The sequence below is a fragment of the Drosophila erecta genome, unplaced genomic scaffold (assembly GCF_003286155.1).
Source record: "Drosophila erecta strain 14021-0224.00,06,07 unplaced genomic scaffold, DereRS2 tig00000126-arrow-pilon, whole genome shotgun sequence".
Classification (NCBI taxonomy): domain Eukaryota; kingdom Metazoa; phylum Arthropoda; class Insecta; order Diptera; family Drosophilidae; genus Drosophila; species Drosophila erecta.
This window is the reverse complement of record NW_020825209.1, coordinates 1,636,315-1,655,776: the sequence shown is the minus strand read 5'-3', so window position 1 is coordinate 1,655,776 and position 19,462 is coordinate 1,636,315. Positions and strand designations below refer to the sequence as shown.

The 19,462-nt window shown below is 38.7% G+C and overlaps 3 protein-coding genes across 3 annotated transcripts in view; 1 reads left to right on the top strand and 2 right to left on the bottom strand.

The window, feature by feature from the left end:
- The window catches only part of LOC6550854 (cAMP-specific 3',5'-cyclic phosphodiesterase), a 90,521-nt gene extending 80,365 nt beyond the window's left edge, over positions 1-10,156 (bottom strand). Inside the window, exons 1-2 of the mRNA XM_015155477.2 lie at positions 9,991-10,156; positions 7,448-7,681 (exon numbers count right to left, since the gene is read on the bottom strand). The gene's annotated coding sequence lies outside the window, so the exon portion shown is untranslated. The remainder of the gene's footprint in view (positions 1-7,447; positions 7,682-9,990) is intronic.
- A 5,383-nt stretch (positions 10,157-15,539) lies between these two features.
- LOC26526919 (salivary glue protein Sgs-4) lies at positions 15,540-16,397 on the bottom strand. The gene has a single exon (XM_015156002.2). The coding sequence runs from the start codon at positions 16,380-16,382 to the stop codon at positions 15,540-15,542; it is 843 nt and encodes a 280-aa protein (XP_015011488.2). The 5' UTR covers positions 16,383-16,397.
- An 840-nt stretch (positions 16,398-17,237) lies between these two features.
- On the top strand, positions 17,238-17,866 carry LOC6550848 (pre-intermoult gene 1 protein; the record flags this gene model as incomplete). Its single annotated transcript, XM_001976751.3, has 1 exon — positions 17,238-17,866. A coding segment is annotated over exon 1 (591 nt), but the record flags the coding sequence as incomplete, so codon positions are not given.
- Positions 17,867-19,462: the final 1,596 nt, after the last annotated feature.

Below are 19,462 nucleotides of genomic sequence, written 5' to 3'. Positions count from 1 at the left end.
GACTTTTGAACTTCAGTCAAGGGACATTTTTGAATTTCTACAATATCATAACATCAGAAAATTACAAAAAAATTAAAAAAAAATAAAATTTTAAATGTGAACGCAGATTTTTAGAGAATTGCTCCAGAAACATTTAAAGGTATGCCACTTCAAAATCCGATTAAGAAAAGCTGAGTTATGGACTTTTGAACTTCAGTCTTGGGGCATTTTTGAATTTCTACAACATCATAACATCAGAAAAATTACAAAAAAAAAAATATAAAAAAATAAAATTTTAAATTTGAATGCAGCTTTTTAGAGAATTGCTCCAGAAACATTTAAAGGTATGCCACTTCAAAATCCGATTAAGAAAAGCTGAGTTATGGACTTTTGAACTTCAGTCTTGGGGCATTTTTGAATTTCTACAACATCATAACATCAGAAAAATTACAAAAAAAAAAATATAAAAAAATAAAATTTTTAATTTGAATGCAGTTTTTTAGAGAATTGCTCCAGAAACATTTAGAGGTATGCCACTTCAAATTCCGATTAGGATAAGCTGAGTTATGGACTTTAGAACTTCAGCTTTTGTAGCTTGTGTAGTTCCTGAGATCGATTCGTTCATACGGACAGATGGACGGACAGATGGACGGACAGACGGACATGGCCAGTTTGCCTCGGCTATTGATCCTGATCAAGAATATATATACTTTATATGGTCGGAAACGTTTCCTTCTGCCTATTACATACTTTTCAACGAATCTAGTATACCCTTTTACTCTACGAGTAACAGGTATAATGACTATTTAATGTTAAAGCTTTCCCCCGATTAGTGAACATTAATTGCATTCTATTGGAATGCACGTCGTTTGACATCTGAGTTATTGACACATCAACACATCGTTATTATATTGAGGTTTTAAATGGGCATAACAATTCTCGTTTTGAATTCAATTAAGTTTTTGTATGCTGAGGTCAAGGGGAAGTCTAAGACTTTGAGCATAAATTGGAATCTTGATGCGTTGCAAATTGCGTTGCATGAACGCAAACTATTTTGACCACAAAATCAGGCCACAATTGGTCCAATGTGCGTCTCCATGCGACAGCTGTGGCCCATTTACATGCTCCCAGGTTCGATTATTAATATCGACTGACAACTGCACATGTTTCTGGTCGGGTTTGCTCCCCAAACGATATGATTAGGTGCGGCTGTCCAATCCAACAGCCCACAAACCGTGCACCATCAAAGACCCTTTAATTTGAAATCGACCAGGAACCGATGCCCCCATGCCCCATGCGCCAAAGCCACAAAAATTCAAAATGCGAATCCTAATGCAAATTTGATGAACATTTGTGTCGCATTGTCTTTCCACACGTGACTGCCTTCAAAATTGATTTCAAATTGCAGATCAAAAGGAAGCAATCGAAAACGAAATGAACGAGCCGCACTTAGTCAGAAAATATTATATTATAACGCAACTTTTTGTAATTTTAATGTTTCTAATTTATTTATTTATAAAAGTCTGTTCACAAACAACTTGCAACCTTTTGTGTGTGTGCGCTTTAAAAGTTAATTTGGGCACATTTATGCTGAGCGAACACAGACTACAGAGTTCTGAGTTTGTATATTTGGCATAGGTAATTGAAGTTGTTTAAGTGCGAAAATGAGAAGCGCAGAGGAAGGCAGGTAATGCAGTATTTAGTATTTAGTATTTTGTATTTTGTATTTTGTATTTTGTATTTTGTATTTTGTATTTTGTATTTTGTATTTTGTATTTTGTATTTGTATTTTGTATTTTGTATTTTGTATTTTGTATTTTGTATTTTGTATTTTGTATTTTGTATTTTGTATTTTGTATTTTGTATTTTGTATTTTGTATTTTGTATTTTGTATTTTGTATTTTGTATTTTGTATTTTGTATTTTGTATTTTGTATTTTGTATTTTGTATTTTGTATTTTGTATTTTGTATTTTGTATTTTGTATTTTGTATTTGTATTTTGTATTTGTATTAGTATTTAGTATTTAGTATTTTGTATTTAGTATTTAGTAATTTTTGTATCCTTGGCTTAGGTAATTGGAGTAGCTTAAGTGCGAACATGAGAAGCGCAGAGGAAGGCAGGTAATGCAGTATTTAGTATTTAGTATTTTGTATTTAGTATTTAGTATTTAGTATTTAGTATTTAGTAATTTTTGTATCCTTGGCTTAGGTAATTGGAGTAGCTTAAGTGCGAAAATGAGAAGCGCAGAGGAAGGCAGGTATTTTGTAGTATTTATTCTGTATTATTTATATAGGTATTTAGTATTTTTGTATACATATTTGGCATAGGTAATTGGTTATTTATGCTGAACTCGAGACAGAGACCAGTGACATGACCTGCATGTCCCACTTTTATTTTTTCTTCTATTTGTTTTAAACGACCCAAAAACGAGAGGCAAAATCCAAAAAAAAAAAGGGAGACTAGCCAAATGGGAACGAGGGAAAAGTGAGGCCCAGCAGCTGGAAAATCGAAAATCGATGGCTCAAGTGGAAAGCGAATCGCTGAGGGGGGCATGGCTGGCAGAAAAATAAAGAAACTCGAGCAATTTCCACGTTGAGAAATCGATGGTGAAGATTCTGTGTGCTGGGTGTAAAAATCGCCATTGAATAGCAGCTGGAAAATCAAACAATCGAATTCAATTATTTCGTTAATTCGAGCAGATAACGGGTCGTATGCGCAATGTCAGCTAGCAATCAAAATGGAAAACACTCGATAAACATTTGATGGATGGCCACTTTCGTGGATTTATTAATAGCCTCTCGAAATCTCTTTATGCACATTTTGAAGAATCTGAATTTAAAAACAATTTTGATTCGATTTGGTTCCATATATATTTTATTACCCCCTTTGCGGGTGAAATACAGAAAATATTTCTAAGTGGCCAATAAAAAAGCCTGAGAATTGTTTAAAATAAAATGCTCATTATTCGGCAGAAATTCTTTTTTTTTATTATTAATGACTGTTTATATTTGGTAATACGCAAAAGATGAAAGCCCTAATTGTTTATAGATGTTGATGTTAGTACTAGAGTGTAAAAGAGGTGAAAAATCTGGAAAACTAATTGTAAATATAAAGCTAATTAAAAACAGCACTAGCAAGTGATTTTTTTCATATATAAAATCTTTCATATATGAAATCTTTTAAAAGTCTTTACCCAGGGACTTGACTTTTGGCAGCCCAAGTGTAAATTGCATCCATCATCCAGATCGTAAAATTTCTTAAAGCCACTGACCAGCTGTCATTAGCCAGAGCCAAAACGGAAATGGCATCCGACAGTTTGTCAATTTCGATTTCTTCCTGACTTGCTATGCAAATTCTGCTTATCGATAATGCCTATAATCTACGAGCTACGTCTTGGCCACGAAAAGCAAACAAAAAAAAATGTACATTGAATATGAATATCAATGATTGATTGAACTTGTCGCCAAGTGGCTCTTATCAACGCATTTGTATTGCTATTTAATTACAAAACTTTTCAGCTGATTTGACGTTAGACAACGGTCTTTGCGAACTCTTCGGTGTGGCAAGTAATGTACAATATAAAAAATAAAAAAAATACAGAGCTGTAATGAAATTCCCCTGGCGTGCTTAATAATCTCACACAAATAAAAGCAAAGGAAACTCGGCGGGGAGAATGGGAATATAAAGTCGAGTCGAGAGCTGAAATAAGTGTAAATTGAAATATTACGTGTACGCACAATGGCACACACACAGCGAGAGGGCAAGGAAAATTGAAAAATTATTTAATCAAGAAACAAGAATACTCTTTTCCAAACGAAAAAGTCCTTTCAGTTCATTTCAAGCATTTATAGTTGAACAGTTGAGCAGGCAGTGATTGTTTTGAAACATTACGTATACGCACCATACAGAACAATTATTTTTGATTTTCTTGCCTTTCTTTGCTATTTTAAAGGGATTTCTATGCAAGCAGTGTAGCATAGAAATGTATTTCATTTACATTTCAGGAGTTCAGATGTTCATCAACTTAGATAAAGAATTTTCCGCTGAAAACCCCTATTAAAATGTCAACCAAAAAGTGGTTTTCCCAGGTCCATAAACCCAAGGAATAAAAGCTTAGCATTCCGCGGAGGGTAGTTTAAGTTCCCCCCGTCATGTTGACAGAGATTATGTGACAATAAGCTTAGATAATTCATTTGCTAAGAGGAGAGCACATGAAGCAGCCTCACAAACACATATTCAAGTGGGGAAATTAGCGGGGGAAAGCGGTGAAAATGTGGAGGGAAAGTGATGGCGGGTCGTTGGCGGTAGCGGGTGCGGGGGCGGGGGCGGGGGAAATGGGCACTGAGCAGAAGCAGCTGTCAATTGTGTAAATATTTTGTGGCAAAAGTACAAATAGAAATGCTTTCGATAAATCGAAGCACATGACTAGCCTTGCATTAACAGCTGCGACTTGTATCGTGGATATCTGTGTGTGTAAAATGGGGCTCAACTGGGGAAAAGGGAGTGAAATTGGGTGGGGGTGCTACTTAGGGGGAGCTGTCAATTACATTTCAATCAATTGAAGTTCGTGTTGCATGGGAAGGGTGTAAATGAACCATCAAACGGAGAATGTCTCATCAGCAAAATAGTCAATGTATGAGTAAAGGATTCCGTGGCTAATGACTGTCTATATAATTAGAAATCAGGAAAAAGAAAGAAAGAAATCATAAAGAAAGTGAAGTCATAGGAAATAACTTTGAGGCATAACTTGACTATAAAATCAGTAGATATTCTAAGGAAAATATGTGAAAGTGGAAAATGAAAAGCAAAACAGTAGTACCCGAGCACTCATTGGGCTTTTTAAGACCCGGAGTTCGCCGATTCTGGCATACCGTGAGTAATTCATTTGGAAAGCATTTTCATCTAACTGCAAATAAATGACTAGCTTGCTGGTCTATTTGCCTTGCAAATGTGATTCATAAAAGCCAAGAAATGGTTGCATAAAGAAGTTCGGATCGAACATTTCCACTTTGTTCCATTTAAATGTAAATTGGAGACACATGTGGTAGCATTTTGGGCAATAGCATTGATTTTCCTTTCTTTGCAATTATCCTGTTGTTTTTGTCGCAGACATGGGTTTTTATTAAAATCTCCTTCATTTTCCAATCACATTTATACATTATTTCTCAAGTTTTGGCGATGGGAAAGCAAACCCATTGCAGTGAAAGCTGAAAAAGTAATCACTAATCAATATCTAAAGCTTTAGAACCAAATCTAATCGATGTGATCTAATCGTCAAGATTTGTATGAATAAGGCAGGTAAATTCCAATGGTATTCGCAGTCGCAATGTCGCCAGGGAACAGTCACACGTCAATCAGTTTTCGATCGAACTACAGTGGACACCCGGTTATGTCACACGCTCGAATAAACTTCTGTGTTATCTACTGTTTGAATTGTATAATTCTCGTTTTATTTATTTTTTTGTTGCTTTTTTCTATTTTTTTTTTTGGGCTTGTAGAGCTCTTGTCCCCGGAATACCTACTTCAGGCCTTAAGTCGTCGGGTCTCTATCGCACTTGGGCTTATCTTATCGACTGGCCAGCGACCACCCCCATCCATCCAACCACCTATCCACCGATCCATTATGAAACATTTCTCATTTCTGTTTCGTGATTAATTTTGAATAAAATAGCCGCGGCGAGGCAATGGCAGAATTATAAATAAGCTACGCCAATCAGCAAGTGAGAAATTTCAAATAACCGATGCGGAACACATTCGGCGCTGAAAGTCTTCGCTTTCCCAACCTTTACTCGTATACTTGAACATTCTATTTTATTATGTTTTTTTCATTATTAATAAAACAAAAATTCACCATTGATAAAGCGCACAGTCTTGCCAATATTTTGGTATTAAAGCCCTATGCTTTTTCAAAAGAAAACCCCTGAGATGCCTAACTCTGTGAGGAATGCCAGGTTTTTGGGGGAAGGCAGTGTGCTGCAAGATTTAATCTCTCCTCGAATGCCAGACATTGCTGTAGATGCATTTCTCAGATAGGCCTTCAGGGGGGCGGCGATGCGGTTACCATTGCAGAGGGGCGTGGCAGCGGTGTGGTGTGCCTCAAGAGCCCATCGTTGAGTGGCACATTCAGACGAGTGGATCGGATCCGTTCGAATGAGCAGTATATACATACATATATATTCGGCCAATTAAAACGGAGTCTGGCTTTTGGCCCACGGGCAGATGAGCGTTATTGTTGATGAACTGGGATATACTGGCAGCATATATGCTTAATTAAATAGTGTAGAACAAAGGGATTTTAAGGATGCGGTATCCTTATGGAAATTTAACAAAAATTAATTAGTCAGCTTTAGTCCTTGCCGTTTGGTTATTAGTATTATTATTATTGTTATTTGCTAAACGCGACAGTAAATATTAATTTAACCAGCCATGAATAATGGCTGATTTAGGCGGGCGAAAAAAAAAATAAAAAACACCTTGCCTGAGACTAATTTATTAGTTGGTATTTACTTTTGGCAAGCTTTATTTGTTTTGAATGCATTTTTCCTAGTAATGCATTTAATTTGCGGCTGACCCTTAACCCACAACGAATATTTATTGTTATACAGATTTGGAAACACATTTGATGTGGGCATCAATGAAATGTAATCAATCGCAGGGATAATTATGATTTTGAATAACAACCCTATAGTGCCCTTCATTTGATTTGCAGCAAACCATTTGCAAACCCGTGGAAATAACGAATATCTGTTGAAAAATCGCCGCCATTAATTATGAATTACTGAGAAGGACCAGTTATTTGAATTAATTGGCGAGCTCCTGTGAAAATTCGCAGCTGCAATCTAATGCGATGAAATGCATTTATTATTCCCAGTCCACTCTTGAGAAAATAAATAAATAAACTCATGCTCAACAAGTTTTGGCTTTTGGTGTTGGCGTTGGTATCAAAGAAATTGCACTGATTCGAAACGAGCAAATCCTAAAAAGTCAAACCGTATTTAAATACGCATTCAATTCCGGCCATAATGTGGCCAAAAACCAACGGAGCCTGCCAAAAACAATGTTCCGCCGGCATTCGCACAGCTGTGTTAAAAACAATAGGTGTAACTCCAAGTAAAGCAGTTAAATATGTTTTTATCACATCCAATTTATATTAAAAAAATGTATTGAAATATATATGTAAAAAAATTACAATTATTAAAACAGTTTGGTAATAGGTATTTTTCTGTTTTGCTTGAGAATCTCGCAAATACGACTATTATCTTAAACACAGTTGTAGATTTTGCACAAAATTTGAGCCGCAAATCGAATCAAATGCAATCGACTGCGAAATAATATACGCTTCAAGGGAAATATCTATGTATATACATGGATTTATATACATCTGCGTTTGTCGGGGAACCAAAAGTATGCGGCATTGAGGCAAGATTGTTCTTCGTATGAAATGTTAACTAAATAACTGTAGATTACCTTTTGGGATCGGTGGGTACTGTGTCCTGTGGATCCTGCGGTGGTTCCTTGTGTATTTCAGTTGCTTTTTTTTTTTTTTCAGTTTTCTTTGTTTTTTTCTTTTTTTGCGGGGGACTGGGCTGTAAGCCCACCGACTTGACTTACGGCACAATTTGTTTTAATTGCTTTGTAGCCTAAAGTTTTTTCTTCCTTTTCTCTTGAATTTCTCGGCGTTTTATGTATTTATCTCTGCTGCTGTGGAAATTAACGCGCAATGCAAACAAAAGGGAAATTCAACATTTTCAATATGTATTTTACACCTTTGCGACTTTTCGTGTTTTTCGGTGTTTTCCTTTTTATTTTTTCTTCTTTTTGGGTGAAATACAGTTTTGTCTCGTCCGCAGTTTGGTTTTTGGTTTATTTTTATCGTTTCGTTCGTTTCAGGGCCCAAACGCAACGAAAACGAAAAAAAAAATAAAAAAAAATAAATAAATAAAGTACGGGAGCGGGCTGAAGGAGCGGCATATCCATCCACTCGACTGCTCAGTTTTATAAATAAGTTCTGTGTTTTCGGTCTTGTGTTCGCCGCTATTTTGTTGCCAGCGAAATGAATTTTAAGCCCAGCTAACATGATGATTATGTGACCCCCATCCTCATCCCCATCCCCATCCCCATCCTCAGTCTCATCTTCATCTTCTTCCACATCCACATCCTCATACTCGTCCACATCCACATCCTCAGAATTATATCTTTGAGATCCGAGATACCAGATACCTCATTGCCATACACCATTTATTGCACCAGGGAATGCGTTAATTATGCGAGACGAGCACTTAGACAGCAAACCCACAAGCATTTCAATTTTGACGAATTCCTCTGGCTCCCTGTCTGTTTTCATTTATATATGTATATATACATATAAATATTTTTTTTGGGTTTTTCCTTTTCGCCTTGAGGCATCTTGGCTTTTCTACTGGATTAGCAAATAACTTACTTTCGTTTTGGAAATTCTCCTGGGTGACTTTTGTTTGGGTATTGAATTGAGGCACTTGACAGCCAATTTAATATTTCTATTTCTATAGTAGTTAGGCAAACTAGTTACTAGTTAGGCTATTTAGCTTAGGGAAGAAACTGTTTTAAAGAAAGCTCCTTTTAGCTGACAGGGCACTCAAAATTCGTTCAATTGCAGATGTCCCATTTAGTTTTTCGTATTTTCTTGGTCTCGGGATAGAAAAGACACATTTTTAAATTGTTTTGCCAGCCGCACACATAAGTTCGTCAAAATGTGTTAATTTTCATAGCCCATTGTGTGGCACTGTTGTTGCCATCGGGGGCTTTCTATATGGACGACGACTAATAATTTTGATTGCTGCCAAAAATTCTTAGACAGACGGCCGCATTTCGCATTTCGTTTGCCTGACTAACTGAGGGCAAAGTAAGTGAAAAATAATAAAGAGCAAAGACAAAAAACAAAATAAAATAAAAACAAATGAATGAGAAACGACACACAGAAGCTACCAGAAATGGACTACTCAGTTAATATATGCTTTTAACCCCCCGCCTTTCAGATTTCACCCTCTGCGGTATCCGGGTCTAAATTCGACACATTTTTTATTGAGTTTATGCGTTTATTACGCTAATTGTTGTTGCTGTTTGCGAACGATAGCAAGTGATATGAAAACTTTGACTAGTTTCGTGTCTTTTGTTTGCTTTCTAGCAATGGTGATTTGGTTTTGAGTCATCGAGACTTTTGATCGAAGCTTAAAGGGATCAAAGAACCCGCTCAAGTTGCTCTTTCCTTTACAGCTGGAAAGTGGTCAACATTTTAGCTATAGTTGAGTTCATAGGTGATGTACCACTTGAAACCTATTTATTAATATGTAAAATGTATTTTGGTTCTATAGGGGGATAGGTTGTACAAAGACAGGTTGCTGTCTTTAACGTAAGTGAATTATGACTCATGAAGTAAATATATTGATATGCTCTTAAATATTTAGGAAATGCATCACAGATTTGTATATCTGCGTTGGGAAATCTTATTCAAATCGCTTTTCTTCCACTTCATTTCCCATTCTTTTTCCATCTACCCTCACCCTTTGATCTCCAAATCTCCCTGGGGAAAGTCGCCTATAGAGCTTTCCTTCTCTTCCTTCGTTAATCACCGAGCACTTCTTTTTGTTTTCAATAACAAATGCTTATAGCCCATCGAATAATCCGCGACTCAATCTTATAGGAAACCGATGATAACTATCTCGAAAAGCGATTAATTGTATTTCTTATTTTCATAGGTGCTATTTATGGCATTTTGTCATTTGGCTATTCTTGATCTGGCTTTGACAAACTCGACGCCCCCGTACTTTATTTTATTATTTGTTTTCCGGAGCTACCTTTTAAGGTTTTATTGAGGCCCTGCAGCAAGCATTCTGGTTTAGTTACAGTCCGAGTCTCAAGTGTTTCTACGGCGATCACTTCACTTCACTTTACAGTTGTGCACTTTGATATGCTTTTACTATTTCTCGTGTGGTAAGGCATTGTATTCGCAATTATTTTGCATTTATTCTTACGATTTCTCGACCACTTTGGGTGCGCACACAAACAAAAAGTAGCACTTGTAAAAAAAATTAAAACGCTGCTTTTGAAATGGAAACGCACTTTGGGGCACACGTGCTGATGTTGCTGCTGTTGCGCTTGCCACAGTGATGTTGCTGTTGTTGCTGTTGCTGCCACTGCCACACTGCTGCTGCTGCTGCTGCTGTTGCGAAGTTGCTCTTGCCGCTGTGCTGTTGTTGCTGCTCAGACGTCTGATTCGCAACTGGCAACTGGCGACGCGATAAGCGGCTTCCGACTGGCAATCGGCTGCGCCACGAACCACCGCACCACCACACCACCAAACGGTGGTGGTTCGATTCAAACTTGTTGCGGCCAAGAGCGGGAAACATTACCGATCCGGTGGCCAAAAAAATTGGCAGGCAATGTGTGAGGGCAATCAAACAAATGAAATAAAGCGGAGCGATGGCCTAACATGGCAGTGGAACCAAACGTTAACATTTTGGGAACTCCAAACTAAAACGTATAGTGTAAAATATTAAATTTGTACGACATTGCAATCTTTCGATTCTTTCAAGAACTATAAACTACATGTCTATATTATATGGCATGTACAGACATTTTTTCCACCTAGAAAGTAACTGCTTTTTATCACTTTGTTTTGATATTTTAAAAGATAACTTTCACTTTAGTTGTCCCAATTCTGTTTTTTAGTTTTCCTGTGCCTTGACGCACTGTGCCCGTTCGAATAGCCCGGGACCGAGCCAACATGTTGTCGGTTGGTTGGTTGGCGATGAACTAGGCTAACATGTTCGCCAGCTGGGCTTTGAAATCTCACGGAAAACTCGGAAAAATATGGTGGGGGGGGAGCAAAGACTAGAAATATGGCCGAAACTGCAGTTGGAACTGCAAATGGTAATGGTATTCGTGTTATGATGGAGTGGTGCCTCCTAATTCCAAATGCCGTGGAAAGGATTCCCCCGGGCATCGGTAGACAACAATGGACGTAACCTTTATGCATTGGTTTGCATACCCTTTGTGAAGATGGGCAACGCGGCGTATGATTAACGAACTTAGCAAACATTTAGCAGCCGCAGCAGGGAATCCAAAATCAAATAATACAATTGCAATTGCGAGCCAGCCAGCCAGCCAGCCAGTTAGCCAAGTAGAAATTGAAAGTGTGTTTGTCACAGCCTCTGGCCCACTTCCGCCTTCAATTTTCCACCTTCCATTATGAAGTTAAAGTTATGCAGTTTGTTTCACCATTCGAAATTGTTTGCCTTCTTTGTTGGCTCTTGTTCCTTTCATTTCATTTCATTTCTTTTATTTCCGTTTCAATTGAGTTTGTGCAAGTGTTTCATTTTGTTTAATGGCAATTAACTTGGCCAGTTGGGCAAAGTTTCGTAATGAACTTAAGCTAACTTCAGCGATTATGCAAGATTATTGTGATATTTAACATAAACATAAACGCAACGCTCTTTAAATGAGTGAAATCCATCACTTAGATTCGTTTTAAATTTGGCTAAATTGCAGTTGTATGCAAATTTAACAGGTTCACTGTGTGTATTTGTACATCGAGCAACACCGATATTTCACAAAACTATTTAACAGCATACAGAAAAAAAAATGTTATTTGTTGACATAAAAAGATGGCAAACACCTGAGCAGCCAATATGCCAAAAATGTCGGCGTATCTGCTCAGTGAAACCTTGCTTTATATGCATAACATGTCTGATTCGCTTCATCTTCATTGATTGCAATTGCACTTCTTTTGATTGGCTTAGTTATGTTCGAAACAAAAAACAAAAAGGAATGTATCCACCGCCCCCCACCCACCGTCCATGCATTATTTAGTTTTTGCAGGCGCAGCAAAATGAAGCATTTTCGATATAATTGCTTTCTTTTATGGGGGTTATATGCACCACTGCATACTCATAAGTATACGCGGCGGAGGGCGATAGAAAATGCCAGTTAAATTGATTGAACATGTCGAGAAAGGACCTTTAACCCCATCCACGCCTATTCGACGGCATTATCCCTCGCTGCCCTCAAGCCCTCAATTATTGACGGGCTGACAGTTCAGCGATGCACATGGGAATCCATGAGAAACGCAAAAGGGCTTGGAAAATTTAAAGCAAAGTCACCGAGTCCCTGATGAACACAGCCAATGTCCTCTTTTTACTTTTTTTTTCGGTAAATGGCAAATTTTCACTTAGAGCTTTGTGCTTGATAAAGGACAAAACAACAAGGTTTCATCATTAAATAGTTAATAGCTAACTTAAATAACAGCACATCAGGTGGTTTCTTGAAGCACATGAATAAAACATGGACTAGCTCTTAAAATTGCAATAAATTGTTTACGCAGATGTGACAACTAGTTGTGATTTGCCTTACTTACGATTTATACAGCGCATTATAGATATTAAAATGCTGTCAAAACATGAAAAACTCACCTGAAAGAAAGGAAAGAAAATAATTGTTATTAATTCAGTTGGCGAGGTAAGGTACATTCAAGAATTTCTTAAGAAATTCATATGGAATACGTAATATATTTTCCCAACCTTCAGACTTCATTACGTATGTTAAGTGATGATAAACAAATAGAAATCGTAGATAATTGAGTCATGAATGATATATTCGCATGCTCATAGAAATATATAAAAGTCATGACTTTATTCATTTTAAAAACTACTATATTTTATGTGGAAAGTTTATGCCAGTAAACTTTTTTATGTACGGGTATGTGGAGTGCACGCTAACTGCGTTTAAGTTTACCCCCAAGAAGAACTTCAAGAAGATTGTAGTATAATTGTTTTCCAGATTAACATAAAACATGAGCGGCAACAATTTCCGGCTGTTGACGCCAGTACACTTTCTCCGTTTACTCAAAGTGCAAGGCTGCTGTTAAGTTAAACTTGAACTTGATTTTGTAAAATAATACTTGGCAGGAGGCACTACCGACCACAACATCCTGTACTAGCCAAGTTACCTGGCAGCTGACAACCGCAGTGCTCACTGTCCACTCAAAAAGTGGGCACAAACGGACTTAGAATATCCCACACATCCCCGGTGGGTAGCCTTTGGTCCAGACCGAGTGGGCACTGTGCACAGCAGAGTCCAGAGTATTAGAACTGGATCAAATTGAATGGCGATTTCGTTATATTCATTCATTCAGAGTTATATTTAACTGGCCAGAAGGTAGTGCATATTGACTGAGATTGTTGGAAATAGATTAGTTGGAATTATTTACTACTACTATGTTTCAGCATCCCACAATGCAAGTATTTTGTTAGCTTTAGCCCCAAGATGACATGAAAATTATAGATCTGTCTGCGGTATTCATAAAGTTCTAGTACTCCTATTAAGTCGAACACAACTGTGTATCATTTCCAGGCAAGATTCCATTTTCCTGACAGGCTTCGTGGTCAAAGGCTAAGAAAGGAACCTCAAGGTCTTTAGATATGTCTTATTGCAGCCAAAGATGTCAAGTGCAGGGATTGCGCTCAGTATGTGGCAAATGTCAAGGGCAACTTCCTTTCGATTCTCGGGATTCTCGCCAGGGGATCACAGGATATACACTGGGCTATTTGAAGAGGAGCTTGAAAGCCCACAAGTTTACGATGGGTTGAATTACTTGCTACTTGTAGCATCTGGTCATGGTGAAAGCTTATTTTTGTTAAAAGTTTTGCTTTCATAATGGCGAGCATTCTAATGCAACATTTTCATCAAGCTTTTGAAAAGTTTGTGGCGTTGCTTTTATGCTAAAGCTTTTTTTGCACATTTCAAAGCTGTCACATGGCGTATACTTGATGTTCAGTTTTCAGATGTTAGACTTTATCTGCATATTAATGAGCTTAACTTATTAAAAACACAATGCCAATGTAATTTATACATGCTTATTTTATTTGGCTTGGATTATTTTCTTGGATTTTGCCTATTAGCATGCCATGTTCAATTGCCGAAAATTGACCAGCACTCAAGACTTGCTTGGTTATTGATTAATTGTGAGTTATTTCAGGATGGCCAGGCTCGAGGCCTCTCCTTTATTTATAAATAATATTCACCCGACACACAACTGCCCACATTTCGCTGAAGTTCAATGACTAGCAACAGCGCCGCTCCACTCAGGCGTGAATTATTGTGAGAGAGCCCATCCCCATCCCCATCATCATCCATATTCACGTCCCCATTCCTAATCCTCATTCCCAATACCAATTCAAAACCCGAACACAAGACCCCTAATGTCACAAAAGAGTTGGATAATGCATGCCTGGGTATTGGGGTTTGGGGTTTCGGGGTTTTGGGGGTTTGGGGGTTGGGGTCATAGGGTTGTGCGCGCAACAGTTGATTGCCATCGGAGAAGATTATGTAAATCAAATTGTAGTAGAAGAATTTGCCATCAAATGGTAGCAATTAAAATGGCGGAAAATTTATGCACATGTATGCAATTTGGGGGCTCTTGGCGAAATGCCATCGAATCATTGCTTCCTAATTGTCATAATTCGCACTAACGAAAAGTGAAGAAATGACGCTCGAAAATTAAAAGAAATATGCACCCTTACTGGAAGTTTTAAATTTATAAAAATTTTTGGAAATATATTGTCTTTTTTATTTTCATTTTGCTCGTAAATAGTTCTTGGTTATTAATGTCACAACTTAAATGAAATTAAAAATGTGTTCTTTTGAATTCGCTTGGCATGATTGAGTGCGAGTCACCTCAAGGGTTCTACCGTGATAAATTAATACACCATTTTCCACTCACTCGTACACACACGAAGTGCACACCAGCACACTTGTGGATGGGCTGGTACACTGCACAAAGTGGATCAAAACACTTCAATTAACGGAAGGACACAGAAATAAAATTATACAAAAAATTGATACAAATTACAACAACATTTGTTATCCTTACAGAGATTTTCCGATGTTTTTCGTCAATCTTTTTGGAGGGAAATTTTCTTTGTGTACCGTTGACTGCATTGTCAGCAAGTTCATTTCCGCTGTGGCCACACAAAATGGCGTGCAAAATGCAAAAACAATGGGTGCGACAGAGAGCGAGAGCGAGAGAGAGAAGGAGAGAAAGAGAGGGCCAGCGCCGGCGGGAAAGAGACGCAGATATGTGCTCTCTTTGATGGGCAACATTAACGCACGCGATGGGATGTGGGATGTGGTTCTACGGTTCTACGGGATCTGTGGGATTGTCAGCATTCAGGGCGCTTGGACAGCGACAATTGCATGTGTAATTTGTGTTTAGTGGGCTGGAAATAAATTACATTGCCCCTCCCCCCGCAGACCGTTAAGAGGGCCGAACAAAAGAATTTCAGGTGAAACCCTGGCATCCCAAGCAGAAATGGCTAGCGATTCGCACAATAAAGCACACAATATACGAGTATGGGGCTCCATACCATATTTACGTAAACCACTAAGGGCATGGCGTTTCGCTTAATGTTACATGTTCCATTTTTCGCGCCTCTCAAACATACGAAACCTTTGTAATACTATTAAAAAAAAAAAAGTTTTTTTTATTTATATGCATATTCAACGACATCTGAAACAAGTTTGCTGCTTAGCAACATTTCTTTCCTGGCTGTGACTTCCGCGATTTCTTGGTGGTGGCACATGGTTTCCTCTGCCCTTTTCCGTTTTTCTTGGAGGATTCACATGGCTTTGGATTCCTTGGCTTTTTAGGTGATTTTGGTGATTTTGGGTTTTTAGGTCTTGGTTCGGGTTTACACTTCGGTGCGGACTTGCACGGGACTTGGGGCTTCGGTTTGGAGTTGGGGCACTTTGGTGTTAGCAGGTGCTTCAAAATACACCCACATTTCGACCCTGATTTCGTTGGCGCATGATGATGACGAACTATCTTTTTGGTGGCTCGCGATCGTTTGGTGGTTCGGTTGCCAGACGAATGACGCTTGGTGGTTCTTCCACCGTGAGGTCGCTTAGTGGACTTTTCACAGGGAGCCTTAGATGGCTGAGTTCTGCGAGTGGGTGCGTTGGTTCTGCGAGTTGGTGCGTTGGTTCTGCGAGTGGGTGCGTTGGTTCTGCGAGTTGGTGCGTTGGTTCTGCGAGTGGGTGCGTTGGTTCTGCGAGTTGGTGCGTTGGTTCTGCGAGTTGGTGCGTTGGTTCTGCGAGTGGGTTGCTCAGTTCTGCAAGTGGGTGGCTCAGTTCTGCAAGTGGGTGGCTCAGTTTTGCAAGTGGGTGGCTCAGTTCTGCAAGTGGGTGGCTCAGTTCTGCAAGTGGGTGGCTCAGTTCTGCAAGGGGGTGGCTCAGTTCTGCAAGGGGGTCGCTCAGTCTTACAAGGCGGTGCCTCCGTTTTGCAAGGCCGTGGATTTTTATGGCATGTGCAACATGTCGGTGAAAGTGCAGCCAGCACCACTAATAACGCAACCAATAATACCAAGCGCATCTTGATTTTGATATCCAATACCGCTTGATGCTCCCTATATATACCCAATGCATTTTGCCATCGATACATTCAACAATTTAAGATACACTCAACAAAATTACTGTGGTTTAATATGAGATAACTAAAAGTAAGCCTATCTACAAATATTAGTGAGCCCAGGGAGAGGCTGAAACAAATGCACTGATCAACTTGTCAAATTGTAATTATGGACAAATTACAATTTATAAACAAATTTATATAAATTTAATACCTTCAAAATCAATATATGAAATCAATAATTAATATAAATATTTTATTTTTGCGGAGTGTAGGGCAGTGCCTCGAACTTGCCTTCCACAAATATTTACAGGATAGAAAGGTCTGTTTTCCATTTTTGGACCGTCGACTTGTCTTAAACCAACTTAATATGAGCACCAACTTGAGTTTACTTAACCACAGCTGTTCGACTGTCCTATATTGATCGTAGTTTTGTTTTTATTTATTTATTTATTTTTTTTTTTTGCCTGAATCGAATTGTGGAAAAACAACGTGTGCTATTTGTGTGTAAGAAATCAAATGGTTTTGCCTAAATCATTTTGAGGTACTCATTTGATTACTTCTGGAAATGGTTAGCATAGGAGGGAATTCTTGTTCATATGTTAAGCAGGACTTTCATACTCGTAGTACCCGCCAATTGCTAAAGAAGTTCACATGTTGCCAGCCAAATGCCATCGTCAGAGATACCAATCACCGGCTCTATTGTTTTCAACGTTTCTTTTATCCAAGCGATTTCATATTTAACTCCATTTTGGCATTCGCTTGCGTAAATAAAACATGGTCTAGCGCTTCTACTATAAATTGCGACAAGGCATTATCGGATGGCTCAGAGTTAGGTAGCAGATAGAAGTGTCGAAATGAAGTTGACAAAGTTAATGCTGCTCCTCGTGTGCCTGGGACTTTTCACAGCCCTGGTGGCCAGTGCCGATACGGACTCGGATGCCGACTTGGATTCGGACGGCGATTACGATGAGGATACAGCCGATGAGGATACAGCTGACGAAGATACAGCCGGTGAGGATACAGCCGGTGAGGATACAGGCGCATCCGGATCCGCCACACCCTTAACCACGGAGTCCAGTGTCACGGGCAGTCCCAATTCCTTGGATGATAATTCTGGCAGTAGCACCGATGTCGACGATGGCTCGGCGGATGACTCTGATATTGGATCCGATGCGGATTACGACACTGCTAATGCAGCTCCAGTGGTAAAAGGGGGGCCCAATAAAAAGAAGGCTAACAACAATAAGAAACGTGGTAGAAACAACAACAAGAAACGAGCTAGCAACAACACAAAGAGGGCCAGCAGCAACAACAATCGCAAAAAGAGGGCCAGCAGCAACAACAATCGCAAAAAGAGGGCATCCAACAACAACAACAAGAACAGGAAAAGGGCGTCCAACAACAACAACAACAGGAAAAAGGCGCCCAACAACAACAACAACAGAAGAAGAAGGACATCCAACAACAACAACAACACACGCAAGAACAACAAGGCCAGGAGGCGTGGTTAGGGCCAAAATGGTTGAAATAACAACAACATGACGACTATATGCATAATAAATTTTTTTTTCATGATTCAATAATTAATTGGTGTACTGGCCGGTTTCGAAAACACACAAAAAAACGCGGTATTTTTTTCGATGATGCTGACTAAAGCGTTTGAAACTAACAAATGCAATCTGGTTGAGCAAATCCTGTAGGTAAACACGATAAGTTCGGGGGCAAAAAAACACACTGAAGACTGTTTAATGACAATGCTTTCATTTGAAACAGATACATTTAAAGTGTAACAATACAGGTATTTCCCTAAGCGAAATATTCTATAAATATTACGTCAGCACTTTTCAACAAAGGCAGACATAAGAACCAAGACAAATACGCGGTGCACTCTAAACGAGAACAAAAGCTGCCCATCGACGGGCTTCAATTTGAAATCACAAATATTATGGACACAATGCACATAGAATGTGCTGCAAACTAGGCAACAATATTTTTACAACATTGTGCTGTGTGTAGTGGTGTGATGTGGTGTGTGGAGTGTTGTGTGTAGTGGTGTAGTGTCAAGGAAAATGACTATCAAAATCTCAACAGGTGTCGATGACTTATCGATGTCTGGCTTTCAAGCTAGAGCTTTCAAACCGTCCACAATCTACTCAATTATCCAGGCTATATAGATTATTCAGGCTTAACTGACACAAACACAAACACACACACACACACACACACACACACACACACACACACGCACACGCACACACGCACACAGGCACACACATAGGCACGCACACTTTGGTCCTGGGAAAATGAAAATCAACAGCTTTTCTCCGTTGGCCAACTTCCTGCGGTGACTCAAAGTTTCTGTCACTCTAACTTTTCTAATTCGATTAAGTTGACTAACTGCAAATTGATTTCATTGTAAGTCGCTAATTGGCTGACTTCATTGGCCTAACTTTTAAGTTGGTCCGCTTAAAATTGGTTGCCACCGTAGTCAGTTTGCATTACGCATGGGTCACGTCGGGGTTTTTGATACGTTAATTTAAGCAAACAGTTGTACAAACATTGCGAAACAGCGAAATAATTAGAAAAGCTCGCCAAACTGTATTTTTTGTTGCGGCTTTCGCTCTAATCAACTTTGCTGACGACCCACTTGAAGGCCAACTGTTTTGTATTCCCCCGCTCAAAAAGTTTCCATTGTATTTTAATTCCGCTGATTAAGAGCTTCAAAGGGCTGGGCGTGTGTAAATTGCGTGGTAGTCGAAAGGCTTTGTAGCTTTTAATTCTACTCCATTCAAAGTGCTTTCCTTAAGCTGCTATTCAAGCAGATTATATTCCACTGAAGATACTGATCATTTCGAAATCTTTATCTACATCCTTTTAACCCTATATCTTTACCCGCCAAAAAAGGTAACTGGGGTAAGAGTTATCACAAATGTAAAGTAAAGACAACTTTGGTTAACTGAAGCCCAAATCTAAAGATTCACATCACTTTTTAGCTCGTTAAAAAAAAAAATTTGTTTTCTAATTTTTTATTTTTTTAAAAA

Coding starts and splice junctions, on each gene's coding strand:
- LOC26526919 (XM_015156002.2), bottom strand. CDS start 16,382: ATGCGCTTGGTATTATTGGTTGCGTTATTAGTGGTGCTGGCTGCACTT.